This window comes from Conger conger, chromosome 10, assembly GCF_963514075.1.
Source record: "Conger conger chromosome 10, fConCon1.1, whole genome shotgun sequence".
NCBI classification, from domain to species: Eukaryota; Metazoa; Chordata; class Actinopteri; order Anguilliformes; family Congridae; genus Conger; species Conger conger.
The window spans coordinates 46,875,090-46,892,589 of NC_083769.1; the positions used below are offsets into that span (position 1 = coordinate 46,875,090).

The 17,500-nt window shown below is 51.3% G+C and overlaps 1 protein-coding gene across 2 annotated transcripts in view; it reads left to right on the forward strand.

The window, feature by feature from the left end:
• The window catches only part of kcnab2b (potassium voltage-gated channel subfamily A regulatory beta subunit 2b), a 134,145-nt gene that overhangs the window by 101,119 nt on the left and 15,526 nt on the right, over window positions 1-17,500 (forward strand). For both annotated transcript variants that reach the window (XM_061257099.1, XM_061257100.1), the window contains 7 exons: window positions 4,798-4,841; window positions 5,063-5,100; window positions 6,138-6,217; window positions 10,672-10,716; window positions 14,749-14,793; window positions 16,231-16,274; window positions 16,684-16,770. In XM_061257099.1, the coding sequence (XP_061113083.1) occupies window positions 4,798-4,841; window positions 5,063-5,100; window positions 6,138-6,217; window positions 10,672-10,716; window positions 14,749-14,793; window positions 16,231-16,274; window positions 16,684-16,770 (383 nt within the window). The remainder of the gene's footprint in view (window positions 1-4,797; window positions 4,842-5,062; window positions 5,101-6,137; window positions 6,218-10,671; window positions 10,717-14,748; window positions 14,794-16,230; window positions 16,275-16,683; window positions 16,771-17,500) is intronic.

A 17,500-nucleotide genomic window follows, 5' to 3' on the forward strand; every position in this document is an offset into this window, starting at 1 on the left:
CCTCCGGTTGGCCAGCGCATTACCCCTGGTCTCCTCCCCGGACCTCGCAGTCTGTGGCCTTTTCTTACCGCCTATCTCCCTCATTCTCCCTCCAGGGCTGCGTTCTGTCTGATTAATGGAAAATGACTTACTATCTCAGTGTATTACTCTCAAAATAAGTTTTCGGCGCAGAGCTTTAACTTTTAAGGGCTTTCTTTTTTTCCCCCTCACGCCCCTTGGCGTGGGGAAATCCAAGCCGGGGCAATTAAAAAGCACTTCAGTTGAAGGTTATTGGCGCGCGCTGGCCAGAGTGAACTCTCGCTAACCTTGCTGCTACCAGTGCTAATTCTCAGATGCGCCCGGGCGTGGCGGTGGCCGGGGAAAAGGCCACATCTGACTTCGGCTGTTAAGGTCACTTTGCTGTTCATTTTGCAGCCCGTGGTCAATTGTGTTTTGCAGTCTGCCTGAGTAATGACAGGGGGGTTATTGCAGTGCCGCTAACCTGCGGTCCCTCTCTGAAATAAATGCCACCTTCAAGCGCAGCCTGAAGACGCACCTCTTCAAGCTGCTCCTCTCCCCTTTCCCTCCCTACCTCCCTGTGAACCTTAACTGTTGTCTTAACCTGTGTTTTTTGTTTGTGTATTAGGATGATACCTTTGCTAGTTTTGTTTGGATAGGTAAGCAGTTTAATTTTTGCGTGTTGCGGCATTACTATTTAAAAAAAAATAGTGAATAGGCACTGGTCCTTATCTTTGTTGTACAGGAAGCAGTCGAAATTGACTTCCCTCTAGGGTCTTTCAGCGCACTTGTTCCTGGTCATGGGTGTGCACTTTGCACTTTGTTGTACGTCGCTCTGGATAAGAGCGTCTGCCAAATGCCATTCATGTAATGTAATAGTATGTAAAGTGACAGTGGAGGTACATTTCTGTTCTTCAATGATCAAATTTCCCGCACGTACCCTGAAAGTACTGTAATGTTTGTGAGTACGTTTTCCAAATTGCTGACTAGGGGTCCGATTTCATGCATCAATTGGGTACAGCGACGAGTATTTGTACCTTTTTAGGCACTTTTGGTACCTCAAAAGTGTACAGCAGAAGTTTTGCTCTATGATTGTTGACATACTCTGTGGGAGGTCAGCTGGACTCCTATCCCAGAATTCCCTCACCCAGAGCTCTGGAGAGCTGTAATGCAGTGAAACCTGGTTTTGCCCGCTGACTTCATTCCACCTTACTCCTTCAACCCCCCCGGTGAGATAAAGCTACACTGTGCTCACCCTGTCACGCTTCAGAACACATCCCAGGCTCAGAACCAAGATGGCTGCCATCGGGCCCAGCCTGCAGAACAGCTGTAGGTACCGAGCTGCTCCATGACCTCCTCAAAGGCCTCAGTTCTCTGAAAACTTTCCCTACTTTCCTCTTGTTTGAAATTTTGCAATAGGGCGCAGGTGTGTGTGATGTTCCAGGGACCCGGGGCAGTGTGTCTTCCCATGCAGAAACACCCCTGTCCCTGAGAGAGCGGCGGCCCTGGAGGGCAGGGGATTATCTTCCAGCACACACACCCTCCACACACACACACACACACACACACTCCCTCACTACATAAACACTCTCTCCACACACACTCTCCCCCTGCACACACCACACACACTCTCCCTCTCTACACACACACACACACTCTCCCTCTGCACACACCACACACACTCTCCCTCTCCACACACACACACTCTCCCTCTCCACACACACACACACACACACACACTCTCCCTCTCTACACACACACACACACTCTCCCTCTGCACACACCACACACACTCTCCCCCTCCACACACCACACACACTCTCCCTCTCTGCACACACCACGCACACTCTCCCTCTTCGCACACACACACACAAACTCTCCCTCTCCACACACACACACACACTCCCTCACTACATAAACACTCTCTCCACACACACTCTCCCCCTGCACACACCACACACACTCTCCCTCTCTACACACACACACACACACACACTCTCCCTCTCTACACACACACACACACACACACACTCTCCCTCTGCACACACCACACACACTCTCCCCCTCCACACACCACACACACTCTCCCTCTCTGCACACACCACGCACACTCTCCCTCTGCGCACACACACACACAAACTCTCCCTCTCCACACACACACACACACTCCCTCACTACATAAACACTCTCTCCACACACACTCTCCCCCTGCACACACCACACACACTCTCCCTCTCTACACACACACACACACACACACTCCCTCTGCACACACCACACCGTGTGTGAGAGCACAGCTCGAGCCAGGCCGCACCGTCTCCCGCACACACACACACACACACACGCGTCTATCTCCCCCCCCCCCCCCCCCCCCCGCCTCCGCTTGGCTCGGCCCGTCTCTCTGACCCTGCGGAGGGAAGCGGCCGGCGGAGAGACGGTCAGGCCAGAGACCGCGACCGGGCTCCTTTCTCTCCAACCGGGCCCAGCGCTCAGCGCCTCACCTGCGCCCCCCAAACCGCACGAGTCGCTTTCTGAAGCGCTGCAGAGAGGGGCGCCAGGTCCGCTCTCTATTCATCTCGCTGGCGGGGCATAAAGAGGCGGCCCACGCTATTGATTCCGCTTGTTTTCACTGTGCCGGCCGCCCGGCCGTCCTTTGTTGGACCTCTTGCGTAAGACGGCTCGCTCCGAACGTGTCGGGAGAGGGCCCTGGAGAAGGCCTTGAAGCTGTGAAATTTTCCGCGGAGAGCATAATGGCGTTTGGAAATACATTTTTTCGTGTCCTTCAGGGTTAACGGCAAATTGGGCACTTGTGCCGCACAATGGGAGACGTGGGTGGGCGGGGGAACGGATCGCACAAAAGAGTTTCCGTACCAGGTTCTGTGTCCTTGGCGTCTCGGGGGTATTTGTCGGTTTCTGTAACCTTGGCTTCCCATAAGCCCGCGCTCTCTGAAACAAAAGCCCCAGCCGAGCGCTGTGATTGGCTCCCGGGGGCCTTGGCTTCCCTGTATCCGAGCAGAGCTTCTTGGGCGTACTGTGAGCTGGGCTGGCGATGTCACTGAGCGGGAGATACCAAGCGTTGGCCGTCCGTGGTGGGGTCTCACCAGCACAGGGGTCTTGAGACCAGTTTATAGTTCACCGATGTATGACCATTGCCACCTGCGATTATCACATTTCATGGTTGGTTGCCACGATCGTGTTATAGTAGGACAACGGACGATTTGATGTCATTGCTGTCGTTGTGCCCATCGCTGACAGGTGGCCTCTGTGGTAGGTCGGTGGTTGGGTTCTGTGGGTGACGGGGTCTGTGTGTGGGTCGGTGGTTGGGTTCTGTGGGTGACAGGGGGTCTGTGTGTGGGTCGGTGGTTGGGTTCTGTTGGTGACAGGGTCTGTGTGTGGGTCGGTGGTTGGGTTCTGTGGGTGACAGGGTGACGGGGTCTGTGTGTGGGTCGTTGGTTGGGTTCTGTGGATGACAGGGGGTCTGTGTGTGGGTCGTTGGTTGGGTTCTGTGGGTGACGGGGTCTGTGTGTCGGTCGTTGGTTGGGTTCTGTGGGTGACGGGGTCTGTGTGTGGGTCGGTGGTTGGGTTCTGTGGGTGACGGGGTCTGTGTGTGGGTCGTTGGTTGGGTTCTGTGGGTGACGGGGTCTGTGTGTGGGTCGTTGGTTGGGTTCTGTGGGTGACGGGGTCTGTGTGTGGGTCGTTGGTTGGGTTCTGTTGGTGACAGGGGGTCTGTGTGTGGGTCGGTGGTTGGGTTCTGTTGGTGACAGGGTCTGTGTGTGGGTCGGTGGTTGGGTTCTGTGGGTGACAGGGGGTCTGTGTGTGGGTCGTTGGTTGGGTTCTGTGGGTGACAGGGTCTGTGTGTGGGTCGGTGGTTGGGTTCTGTTGGTGACAGGGGGTCTGTGTGTGGGTCGTTGGTTGGGTTCTGTGGGTGACAGGGGGTCTGTGTGTGGGTCGTTGGTTGGGTTCTGTGGGTGACAGGGTCTGTGTGTGGGTCGGTGGTTGGGTTCTGTTGGAGACAGGGTGTCTGTGTGTGGGTCGGTGGTTGGGTTCTGTGGGTGACAGGGGGTCTGTGTGTGGGTCGTTGGTTGGGTTCTGTGGGTGACAGGGGGTCTGTGTGTGGGTCGGTGGTTGGGTTCTGTGGGTGACAGGGGGTCTGTGTGTGGGTCGTTGGTTGGGTTCTGTGGGTGACGGGGTCTGTGTGTGGGTCGGTGGTTGGGTTCTGTGGGTGACAGGGGGTCTGTGTGTGGGTCGTTGGTTGGGTTCTGTGGGTGACGGGGTCTGTGTGTGGGTCGGTGGTTGGGTTCTGTGGGTGACGGGGTCTGTGTGTGGGTCGTTGGTTGGGTTCTGTGGGTGACAGGGGGTCTGTGTGTGGGTCGTTGGTTGGGTTCTGTGGGTGACAGGGGGTCTGTGTGTGGGTCGTTGGTTGGGTTCTGTGGGTGACAGGGTCTGTGTGTGGGTCGGTGGTTGGGTTCTGTTGGAGACAGGGTGTCTGTGTGTGGGTCGGTGGTTGGGTTCTGTGGGTGACAGGGGGTCTGTGTGTGGGTCGGTGGTTGGGTTCTGTGGGTGACAGGGGGTCTGTGTGTGGGTCGTTGGTTGGGTTCTGTGGGTGACAGGGGGTCTGTGTGTGGGTCGTTGGTTGGGTTCTGTGGGTGACAGGGGGTCTGTGTGTGGGTCGATGGTTGGGCTGTTGAGTCTTGTTGCGCACAGGTTACTGCAGTGTCTCTCAGTCATTTGCGGTGATCTTAAGCCTCCTCTGCACTCTCAGTGATGCCGATGGTGACTCTCATCTTCTCTCTCTGACAGAAACCTCGGAAAATCTGGACTGAGAGTTTCCTGTCTTGGACTAGGTGAGTGTGAGTTAATGTATGAAGACTAATAAGTTCATACACACTCCCGAACACCACTTACATCAACTTCCTCTCTTTATCTCTCTCTCTACCTCTCTTTCTATCTCTATCTCTATATCTCTCTGTCTTTATCTCTCTGTATAACACACACACACACACACGAGCAGTATTCGCAGATAGTACTCTGGTTTCTCACCACGCCTGTTCTCTCTCGTCTACAGGAACATGGGTGACCTTCGGTGGTCAGATCACAGATGAGGTGGGGAACGCTTCTTCTCCCGATCTGTCTTCTTCTCAGGAAAATAAAATGCCTCTCACACTTTATCACACGATAAGAGTCATACTGTAGAGTCACAGTATTGTGTGCAGTGACTTGTGCAGTGTGGAAAATGGACTTGGCCCAATAAGAAAGGGATGCGTGAAGGAATAGTGTGGCTGGGCGCTGTGGGACTGGCCCTGGAGCTGTGTCTGTGTAGATTTTGGTTTTAAAGTGAGGTTTTTAATCACAGAAGGGGCGCTCGCTGTAGCCTATCACTGAGCTCAATCTGCATTGATCAATGTCTATTGTCTAATGTAATAATTTCTATTATGTCAAATATAATCTTTCTATTATGTTTAATGTAATCATTTCTATTATGTCTCATGTAATCATTTCTAAAATGTCTAATGTAATCATTTTTATTACGTAAAACATAATCTAATGTAATCTCCCTGTCACTGTCTCTCTTGCTCTCTTTCCCTGTCTTATTCTGCTACATTTTCCCTCTCACCCCCAATCTCTCTGTGTCTCTGCCCACCCATCTTCCCTCCCTCACACTCTCCCTTTTTCCCTCCTCTCTCTCCCTCTCTACCTCCTTCTCTCTCTCCATCTTTCTCTCTCTCTTTGTGTCTCTGTCCCCATCTTCTCTCTCTACTGTTCTCCCTCTTTCCCACCTCTCTCCCTCCCTCTCTCTCTCCCTCCCTCTCCCTCTTTCCCACTCTCCCTCTCTCCCTCCCTCTCTCCCACTCTCTTTCTCCTTCCCTTTCCCTCTCTCTCCCTCTCTCTCCCACTCTCTCTCCTTCCCTCTTTCCCTCTCTCTCTCCCTCCCTCCCTCCCTCTCTCTCTCCCTCTTTCCCATTCTCTCTCTCCCTTTCCCTCGTTCCCACTCTCTCTCCCTCGTTCCCTCTCCCACTCTTTCTCCTTCCCTTTCCCTCTCTCTCTCTCCCTCTCTCTCCCACTCTCTCTCCTTCCCTCTTTCCCTCTTTCTCTCTCTTTCCCCCTCCCTCTGTCTCTCTCTCTCTCTCCCCCTCTCTCAGATGGCGGAGCAGCTGATGACTCTGGCGTATGAGAACGGGATCAATCTGTTCGACACGGCCGAGGTCTACGCTGCGGGGAAGTGAGTGCTTTCACATTCCGGATGTAGAGGGAACCAGGGGGTCTTTCACAAAGATGGGCTTCCCAGTTAGCTGGATAACTGTGCTGAGTAAAACCTGGAACAGCTCTTTTTTCCTGCAGTCCAGGTTCCAGGCAAACTCAGTAATCCTGCTTCATGGAATACCCCCTCGGTCCTAGCAACTGAACACACACTGTAGAACCTTACCTACTGAACACACACTATAGAGCCTTACCTACTGAACACACACTGTAGGACCTTACCTACTGAACACACACTGTAGAGGTTACCTACTGAACACACACTGTATAGCCCTACCTACTGAACACACACTGTAGAGGTTACCTACTGAACACACACTGTAGAGGTTACCTACTGAACACACACTGTATAGCCCTACCTACTGAACACACACTGTAGAGGTTACCTACTGAACACACACTGTAGAGGTTACCTACTGAACACACACTGTATAGCCCTACCTACTAAACACCCACTCCAGTGCCTTACCTATTGAACACACACTGTAGAACCTTACCTACTGAACACACATTGTAGAGGTTACCTACTGAACACACACTATAGAGCCTTACCTACTAAGCGTGGCATCATCAAAATGAATGATAAATAAACATACAGTGAGAAGCATCGCTATTGACAGAGGAAAAGTTAGCGGTAAACATAAAGGCCGTGGCTCAGCGCTTTCCCGCGCGAGGAGCAGATGGCGGGGTTGGCGTTGGCCGTGCCGCGGGGCAGGTATGCGCGGGCCGCTCCATCGCTGGGGCAGCCCGGCGCGGCTGGAGTCAAACGGACCGCAGTAATTCTGCAGCAGCGAGGCTCCATTCTGTCACATCCACTCTGCCTGCGTCAGCACTGACCGGGCAGGCTGTCCGCCTCTGCTCCCCTCAGAGAGAGAGAGAGAGAGAGAGAGAGGCTCACTCAGCTCAGATCAGCTCTGCTCCCCTCAGAGAGAGAGAGAGAGGCTCACTCAGCTCAGATCAGCTCTGCTCCCCTCAGAGAGAGAGAGAGGCTCACTCAGCTCAGATCAGCTCTGCTCCCCTCAGAGAGAGACAGAGGCTCACTCAGCTCAGATCAGCTCTGCTCCCCTCAGAGAGAGAGAGAGAGAGAGAGAGAGGCTCACTCAGCTCAGATCAGCTCTGCTCCCCTCAGAGAGAGAGAGAGAGGCTCACTCAGCTGAGATCAGCTCTGCTCCCCTCAGAGAGAGAGAGAGGCTCACTCAGCTCAGATCAGCTCTGCTCCCCTCAGAGAGAGAGAGAGAGGCTCACTCAGATCAGCTCTGCTCCCCTCAGAGAGAGAGAGAGAGAGAGAGAGAGAGAGAGAGAGAGAGAGAGAGAGAGAGAGAGAGAGAGAGAGAGAGAGAGAGAGAGAGAGAGAGAGAGAGAGAGAGAGAGAGAGAGAGAGAGAGAGAGAGAGAGAGAGAGGCTCACTCAGCTCAGATCAGCTCTGCTCCCCTCAGAGAGAGACAGAGGCTCACTCAGCTCAGATCAGCTCTGCTCCCCTCAGAGAGAGAGAGAGAGAGAGAGGCTCACTCAGCTCAGATCAGCTCTGCTCCCCTCAGAGAGAGAGAGAGAGGCTCACTCAGCTCAGATCAGCTCTGCTCCCCTCAGAGAGAGGAAGAGAGAGAGAGGCTCACTCAGCTCAGATCAGCTCTGCTCCCCTCAGAGAGAGAGAGAGGCTCACTCAGCTCAGATCAGCTCTGCTCCCCTCAGAGAGAGAGAGAGGCTCACTCAGCTCAGATCAGCTCTGCTCCCCTCAGAGAGAGAGAGAGGCTCACTCAGCTCAGATCAGCTCTGCTCCCCTCAGAGAGAGAGAGAGAGGCTCACTCAGCTCAGATCAGCTCTGCTCCCCTCAGAGAGAGAGAGAGAGGCTCACTCAGATCAGCTCTGCTCCCCTCAGAGAGAGAGAGAGAGAGAGAGAGAGGCTCACTCAGATCAGCTCTGCTCCCCTCAGAGAGAGAGAGAGAGAGAGAGAGAGAGAGAGGCTCACTCAGCTCAGATCAGCTCTGCTCCCCTCAGAGAGAGAGAGGCTCACTCAGCTCAGATCAGCTCAGCCCAGCCACGCTCTGTACACCCAGACTGGAGCTCAGCCCAGCCATGCTCTGTACACCCAGACTGGAGCTCAGCCCAGCCACGCTCTGTACACCCAGACTGGGGCTCAGCCCAGCCACGCTCTGTACACCCAGACTGGAGCTCAGCCCAGCCCAGCCACGCTCTGTACACCCAGACTGGGGCTCAGCCCAGCCACGCTCTGTACACCCAGACTGGGGCTCAGCCTATGGGACCGCAGCTATACTGGGGCTCAGCCTATGGGACTGCAGCTATATTGGGCCGGCTCATGGTCATTTAGTCTAATATTTCATCTTAAAATATTTCAGCTTAAAATCTTATTATTTCCTTTTTACTGAAAAATATTGCCAATGAGGAGAGAGTTTGCTGATGGGGTAAAACAGTTTCACTGGCAAAGGGTAACGTAAAATAATCTAGTACTTTCTAAAAATAACAAAATACTTTTTTTTTTTCACTTGTTAAGACCAACGTTTTTGCAGTGTTGGTGTTGGGTAGCAGGAGACCTAGGTGTTGGGTAACGGTCGCTCCTCGGTGACTGTGTGAAGGGGCTCCCTCTCAGCTGTGTGGGTATGCGCTGGCTGTGTGTATCTGCGCTGGCTGTGTGTATCTGCGCTGGCTGTGTGTATCTGCGCTGGGTGTGTGTATCTGCGCTGGCTGTGTGTATCTGCGCTGGGTGTGTGTATCTGCGCTGGCTGTGTGTATCTGCGCTGGGTGTGTGTATCTGCGCTGGCTGTGTGTATCTGCGCTGGGTGTGTGTATCTGCGCTGGGTGTGTGTATCTGTGCTGGCTGTGTGTATCTGCGCTGGGTGTGTGTATCTGCGCTGGGTGTGTGACACCTCTCCACTCAGCTGTGCAGACAGCTGTAGTTCTGTGGCAGGGTGGAGCTGTAAGCACTTCAGTGCGCGTTAGTGGCCTTCACTTCAAACTGGCCTAACACACAGGGGCAGGACCTCTGCTCTCTCTCTCCTGCTCTTTTCTCCCCTCTCCTCTTCTCTGCTTTTCTCTCCGATGCTCTCTCTCATATTACATTGCATTACATTATTGCCATTTGGCAGACGCTCTTATCCAGAGCGACGTACAACAAAGTGCAAAGTGCATACACATAACCAGGGTCAAGTGCGCTGAAAGACCCTAGAGAGAAATACAATTTCAAGTGCTAAGAGTACAACAAAGATAAGGACTAGGGCCTATTCGATTAATGGATTATATCTAAAACTGTTTTTATGCAGCACAAGGCAATAGAACGATATACACTTACGTAGTAACAATAAACAGCTTACAAAGCCAAAAATACCATCATATAGAACAAGTTCTTACACAAGTAATGACACACTAATTGAGGACTGAAAAACAACAGCAACAACCAGTTAAAGATTGCAGGGAGGTGGGGAGGGGTGGGGAGAGGTGCAGCTTGGTGGTGAGTCTTCAGTCTGCGCTCTGAGGTGGTCAGTCTCTCCTCCCTTCTCTCTCATTTCCTCTCCTCTCTTTCTCTCTTTCCTTTCTCTCCTCTCTTTCTCCTCTTCTCCCATCTCTCCTCTCTGTCCTTCCCTCTCTGCTTATCTCTCCTCTCCCTCCTCTTCTGGCTAGTCTCCTCCCCATTCCTCTCTCCTTTTCTCTCCTCTCCCGTCTCTCACAGGGTATTTGCTAGGGAGGCTAAGGGTACCCATGTGTTGGTAATGACCAAAATTATAAAGGCTTTTGTGCGCCTAATTGCGGGACTGAATGCTGCATTGAACGGGCAGCTCTGAGCATTAGGATGGTAAACACATCTGCCAGTGAACATGCGCGTCTCTAACTGTTTGCATATTACCGCTCCGGAATTAGGGCAGCGTTTTGTAAAAGGCTGCCGCGGAGAGTTCGGAATATTTTTCCATTTAAACAGGATTTTTGTGAAGCTGCTCGTGAAAAGCGCGTTGGTCCTTGGGGCAGAAATGCTGCGTCTGCAATAAGACGACCTCGCTCCCCTCCCCTCCTCTCCCCCCCCCCCCCCCCCCGTAAATCTGTTAGACTTAAGCATGTTTAGTAGCCTTAGCCCCAGCTACATGCTTCTGTGTTTAACTCTGAAACTCAGAAACCAGAATATATTTTTTTGTTTTGGTAATATTGGAGAATACCTACGAGTTTTATCTGTGATGGTTATTTATGTGATGGTATCTGTGATGGTTATTGTGATGGTTATTTCTGTGATGGTTATTGTGATGTTTTTTCTGTAATTGTGTCTGTGATGGATATATCTGTGATGGTTATATCTGTGATGGTTATATCTGTGATGGTGTCTGTGATGGTCATTTCTATGATCGTATCTGTGATGGTTATTTCTGTGATGGTGTCTGTGATGGTCATTTCTGCTCTTGGTCACTTCACTTCCAGGGCAGAGGTGGTGCTGGGAAACATCATAAAGAAGAAAGGATGGAGGTATGAATACTGTCCTGCTCAGCGTCTAATTCTTTCACTCTCTTTGTGCACATATCCTTGTCCTTGTGCGTGTGTGTGTGTGTGTGTCTGTGTGTGTGTGTGTGTGTGTGTCTGTCTCTGTGTGTGCTGCTGTATAGAGTGATGAAATGATAATTCCAGGAGCAATTCCTACACTGCCACCCTACCCATAATGCTGTTGTGCAGTGGGCTGCTTTGCCAGGGTGCCTGAGATGCACTGGTCTGTCTGCTGCGCAGGTTGGCTCTGGAAGAATCGGCCAAAACTAGGCTTCTGGGCTCCAAATTGTACAAAATGGCGGCGCCCGTAAACTTGAGTTCAAAACGCTGGTAGCCAACATGGGTAGTCAGTGGATGTGGGGCGACATGGCTCAGGCAGTAAGAGCAGTCGTCTCATTGGCTCAGGCAGTAAGAGCAGTCGTGTCATTGGCTCAGGCAGTAAGAGCAGTCGTCTCATTGGCTCAGGCAGTAAGAGCAGTCGTCTGGCAGTCGGAGGGTTGCCGGTTCGATCCCCCGCCCGGGCTGTGTTGAAGTGTCCCTGAGCAAGACACCTAACCCCCATATGCTCCTGACGAGCTGGTCGGTGCCTTGCATGGCAGCCAATCGCCGTCGGTGTGTGAGTGTGTGTATGAATGGGTGAATGAGAAGCATCAATTGTACAGCGCTTTGGATAAAGGCACTATATAAATGCCAACCATTTACCATTTGCCATGTGGTAGCGGGCACTTGGTCCATATTGTCCGCCAGTCTATGTTCTGGACCCCGTGCTGCTCAGTGCTGCTGCAGGCTATGAGCAGTGAAGCAGGGGCCTCTACCCTGCGCCCCCAGCCTGCCAGTCACTGCGTGATAATGCCAGAGAAACAGCGCCTCTGTGCGGGAGGGCCATCCGGGCGTCCCCCGTGAACAAGCCAGCGTACACGCTGCACTCTCACAGAGAGAGTAACAGTGGAGGGAAATGGCTGGCATTTATATAGCACCTTTATCCAAAGCGCTTTACAATTGATGCTTCTCCATTGACACACACACTCACACGGCGATTGGCTGCCATGCAAGGCACCGACCAGCTCGTCAGGAGCATTTAGGGGTTAGGTGTTTTGCTCAGGGACACTTTGGCACAGGCCGGGCGAGGGATCAAACCGGCAACCCTCCGACTGCCAGACGACTGCTCTCACCGCCTGAGCCAATGTCGCCCCAATGTCGGTACCCTTTTGTTCCTCAGGGGTCAAATTTCCCACCCAAATTCACCCTGAATGTACAGTAATGTTCTCTCTGGGGACAGACGAGTACGTTTTCCCAAGCAAATAAAAGGTACAAGTTAATGATCCATTGCTGGCTCGGCTGGCCACCGTTGTTCATCGAAGAGAGTGCAGCTGAGAGGCGGTGGGCGTGGAGAGGCAGTGGCTGTTGCATTGTGGGTAAACCTGAGAACCTGAGTGTGCGGGGAGTCTGAGCATGTGCAGTGAGACGCCGAGCCACTGACACGAAGCGCGACTCCCGCCAACTCCCGCCAACTCCCGCCATCTCCCGTGGCCGTTTGGCCTGACTCCGCAACATACGGAGGGGCCCCTTTATCCCCTTTATCCTTTGACTCGACAGCCTGGCTGTGATTGGAGTCCTCCGGCCTCCAGCAGAGTCGCTGGATCGCAGGCTGCGTTGCACACATTTGCCATCACGCTAACAAAGGCTGATGCTCCAAATGTAATCTTAGTTAGTTATGTTTACGTTACGTAATGCTCTTGTCAGTCCGACTTAGATCATTGTGAGCAGTGTTTGGGGGGAACCGTTCAGCACTGTAGAAAAAGCTGGAGAAAACTCCAAAGCTGGAAAGTGTAAAGTCTCAAGAAGGGTAAATTAATTGTTCCCTGGTATACGGTATAATGTAAATGTTTTGAGGAAGGACTTAATCTATTCAGGCTTAGCACGTAGATACTGGGGGGTTTTGGTGAAATTACTGTATTTACTGTTTTTACTGTATGGCGTTAGCTACAACTGATTTTTCTGGATGAGGTCTCTTATTGGAACAAGGGCCCGGGGTAAAAATGCTGTACTGTACACAGAGCTGTCTATGTGTGGGTCAGCTTATAAGACCGTGGAGTAGAGACAGGCACTAGGGCAGTGTTGGATAATATAGTTTCTAGATGAATGATGAGAATACTGTGGATGAATGATATGTTCTCTGTGTTGTGTGTTCACACTGGCTGAAGGTTGTGTTCTCTGCGTTGTGTGTTCACAGTGTGGCTGAAGGTTGTGTTCTCTGTGTTGTGTGTTCACAGTGTGGCTGAAGGTTGTGTTCTCTGTGTTGTGTGTTCACACTGGCTAAAGCTCATGTTCTCTGTGTTGTGTGTTCACAGTGTGGCTGTAGGTTGTGTTCTCTGTGTTGTGTGTTCACACTGTGGCTGTAGGTTGTGTTCTCTGTGTTGTGTGTTCACACTGGCTAAAGCTCATGTTCTCTGTGTTGTGTGTTCACACTGTGGCTGAAGGTTGTGTTCTCTGTGTTGTGTGTTCACAGTGTGGCTGAAGGTTGTGTTCTCTGTGTTGTGTGTTCACACTGTATGTTCTTTATGGTGAACACGGCACATGAATATTGTGGAACAGTTCTGGAGTGAGACGTCACCCCAGACATGAACAAAACTGCCGTTAAATTGACCGTGATTTTGCTGAGGCAAGCACGTTCCACGTTCTCTCTGTGTAATTTAATGTGTTCGTTCAGGAACATCTGATATGTTCATGTCTTTATATGCTGTTTGAAGTTTTCTTTTTTTAATTAAGCTGGTTATCATACTTAATTAGTGTGGGTACAGTTAGGCCTGGATTGAGCACAGGGTTTTCCCAGTGTAGAATATGAGTAGGTTTGATTTAATAAGACCTTGGTAATGAATAACAAGCAGGAAGGCTTGGCGTGTTGAAGACCAGTCTTGATGGAGTGTGGCAGCTTCAGGGCATATTAAATAAATTGGAAGTAAATTTAAAAAATACATTGAATTAATTATAAATTGTAAATTTGTTTGCGGTACTTGGTTCTTATTTTCCTGAAGGGAATTGCTTTTTAAGCTGAAGGTACAGTGGATGGATAGGATCAGTTATACCAGGAGTGGGAAATTCTGGCATATAAACACGTACATACACACTCTGGTCTCTGTGTGTATGCAGGCTTTGCCATACAAACACATACATACACACTCTGGTCTCTGTGTGTATGCAAGCTTTGCCATACAAACACATACATACACACTCTGGTCTCTGTGTGTATGCAGGCTTTGCCATACAAACACATTCATACACACTCTGGTCTCTGTGTGTATGCAGGCTTTGCCATACAAACACATTCATACACACTCTGGTCTCTGTGTGTATGCAGGCTTTGCCATACAAACACATACATACACACTCTGGTCTCTGTGTGTATGCAGGCTTTGCCATACAAACACATACATACACACTCTGGTCTCTGTGTGTATGCAAGCTTTGCCATACAAACACATTCATACACACTCTGGTCTCTGTGTGTATGCAGGCTTTGCCATACAAACACATTCATACACACTCTGGTCTCTGTGTGTATGCAGGCTTTGCCATACAAACACATACATACACACTCTGGTCTCTGTGTGTATGCAGGCTTTGCCATACAAACACATTCATACACACTCTGGTCTCTGTGTGTATGCAGGCTTTGGCATCCAAACGCATGCATTCACACCCTGGTGTTTCCTCCAGTTACCCTGGCTAAATGAGCTGATTGGCTGTATGCACCAACACTGCGTCCGACACTGAGATTAGATCACAGTAAAACGTGTCATTTGGGGACACCGGAGTCTTGGGTTTTCAGTCACAAGCTAATCAAGAGATGTAGCTAAAACATCAGACGGCATAAATGTTAGGGCTAATTACATAATTAAGGTCACAGTTTCGCATGAAAACCGATAAGATGGCTTTTTGAGCGGCAGTCGTGTAAATTGCTCTTGGTGCAGTTTCCATCGCTCTCTCACTCCATCTCTGTCTCTCTCCTTTTCACAGGCGTTCCAGTTTGGTGATAACGACCAAGATCTTCTGGGGTGGAAAGTACGTGTTCTGCTCCCGAGAACGAGGTGGCGGACGGGGGGAGGGGGGGGGGGGGGGGGTTCCCCAGCGTGTGTCTGCGGAGGGGGGGGGGTGGGGTTAATGAGCCCCTGACTCCACAGGGAGGCGCCGTGCGCTGATTGCAGGCTAAGAATATCCCCTGCGTGATAGCGCGGTGTCGTGGCCCTGCCCTGGCCTGACCGGGGGCACCACGCTGACGGGCCGGCTCTCCGCGGCGATAATTGTTTCCTGCGTGGAAACCAGGTCGCCCCCCCCCCCCCGCCCCGCCCGAAATGAGGCTTCCCAACGAGGGCAAATGAAAGGTCTGCGCTAAACGAGGGAGGGCGGAGCCGTCGCGTCCTGATGGGTTTGGCTCCTCGCTGCTCGTGTGGAGAGTGCTGGCAGGAGACCTGGGCTGCTCACACATTATGCTAATCTCTCAAAGGCTAGCGGAAGCATATTAATAAATGTCATTTCCTTTTTTCTTTTTTCTTTTTTCTTTGCAAAACAAACCCCCCCCCCCCCCCAAATGTATGATTCATGAATAACGCTGAGTCCAACCTGCTCTGTACTGCACTTGGGCTTCAGCTACTATATTGGCACAATATTTATTTATTTTTCATTTTCCAATAAAAAGCGTGCCCTTTCCCTCATTGATTTGTTAGACCCCTGTGGGATAATCCCTGCTCCCCGCTGGCTCTTTCTCAGATTAAAGGCCACTAATTTGTCACGTACAGCAGAGAACGTTTCAGTTTGGTTAGCGGTCTGCTCCTGCCCTGACTGCACACACTCAGTGAGCACTTTATTAGGTATTTATTACACTTATTTTTTAGACTTATTCAGTCTTCTGCTGCTGTAGCTTATCCACTTATAGGTTTGACATGTTGTGTGTTCAGAGATGCTCTTCTCTATACCACTGCTGTAATGTGTGGTTATTTGTGTTACTGTCACCTTCCTGTCAGCTTTGACCAGTTTGGCCCTTCTCCTCTGACGTCTCTCATTAACAAGGCGTTTCTGTCTGCAGAACTGCTGCTCACTGGGGTTTTTTTTACACCATTCTTTGCAAAACCTACTAGTGTGAATCTCAGGTGGCAGACAGGGTGGTTTAAGTATCTGGTCTGCCACCAACAATCATTCAAAAGTCACTTGGATCACATTTTTCCCCCCATTCTGACGGCTGATGTGAACAATAACTGAAGCACCTGACCCGTATCTACACGACTGTATGCATGGCACCGCTGCCTCACGATTGGCTGCTTAGATAATCGCATGAATAAGTAGGTGTAATAAAGTTAAAAATGTTCCTAACAAAATGCCTGGCGAGTACTGTGTGTGCGGTTCCTTTTGGAATGTCTGTCAGCGTGAGCGTGGTGATTTGTGAGTGAACAGGGCTGCCGTGGTTACGCAGTGACAGTTGGGCGTTTTGTGGCTGTGTTTCAGAGCGGAGACGGAGAGAGGCTTGTCCAGAAAGCATATAATCGAAGGTAAGGCCCTGGAGCGGGGCAGGGAGTGCCCGAAAGAGCTCGCCGTCCAGCGGGTGATCTCCGTAGCCCGACCCGGCCCCTTCAACGGGCTCTCTCAGTGTCGCTCGCTCAGACGGGCAACAGGGCGCCAGGGATGGGAAATGCGATTATGTCACAAAGCAGCTTATTTATTCATCTGCGTTCTGCGTGACTCCATCCAGCGGAGCACTCTTCACCCCCCTCTGAAACCGATGGCAAAAATCCCTGTCAAATATTGTCACCGCGGGAATTGGGATTTTATTTCTTCCGTATTTAAAGTTGCTTCTGTAAACTTTGACGGAAAGGCTGAAACGGCGGAAAGGTGAAGACTGTGCATGTCTGGACTGTGGGACTTTTTCGTTCTGTGAATAATGGACTCTTATTTGCTCAGGTCTGAAAGCTTCGCTTGAGCGCCTGCAGTTAGAATATGTGGACGTGGTATTCGCAAACAGACCGGACCCCAACACACCCATGGAAGGTAGGTCCTGCTTACTGTACTCTCTCTCTCTCTCTCTCTCTATTTTCTTTTACATCTTTCTAACTCTGTACACTCTCTACATCTCTGGCTGTCTGTGTCTCAGTCTGTGTTTAATCTGAGCTGTGTGTGTTGTAGCTGCACTGTGGCTTGCTTTGGGCTGCGCTGCTCAGAGGCAGGAGATGTTCAGGGCCTTGCAGCAGTCCCTCCCCCCCCCCCTCCCCCTCCCTCCTCTGTGTGGCAGGACACGTGCATGTCCGCCATCTCCAGCTCGTTTTCAGACATCCCTCCTTTGCCCCCGCTGCCAAGAGCTCTTGTCTCCAGTCCTGCAAGTTTATTTGCACCATGATGAAGCCCTTCTATGGATGTTATTAGCAGAAGTAATACTAGTATTAATATTATTAGTTTGACTATTGGTATTATCTTTACAGGGCCATTACAGCATGTTGTATAGTTTTTCTGTGAAGCAGTAGCGCAGGCAGACCCCCCTGAGCAGTGTACCGGTCCATTTATTATGATGTCATAAGTGCGCTGCCCCTGAGTTTGGAATGCATGGGGAGGGGCTTGCCAACACCTCTGGCTCCAGACAAGCTCAGCCAATCGCGTGTGGAGCTCCGCCTCCTGTCCCAGCAGAACCCCTGCATGCGACACCGAGCCCCTGGATTGGACGGCCATCCTGTCGCAGTCAGCAGGAGATGCAGTACTGACACCGGGCTCTTGTGCACGGTTCTGG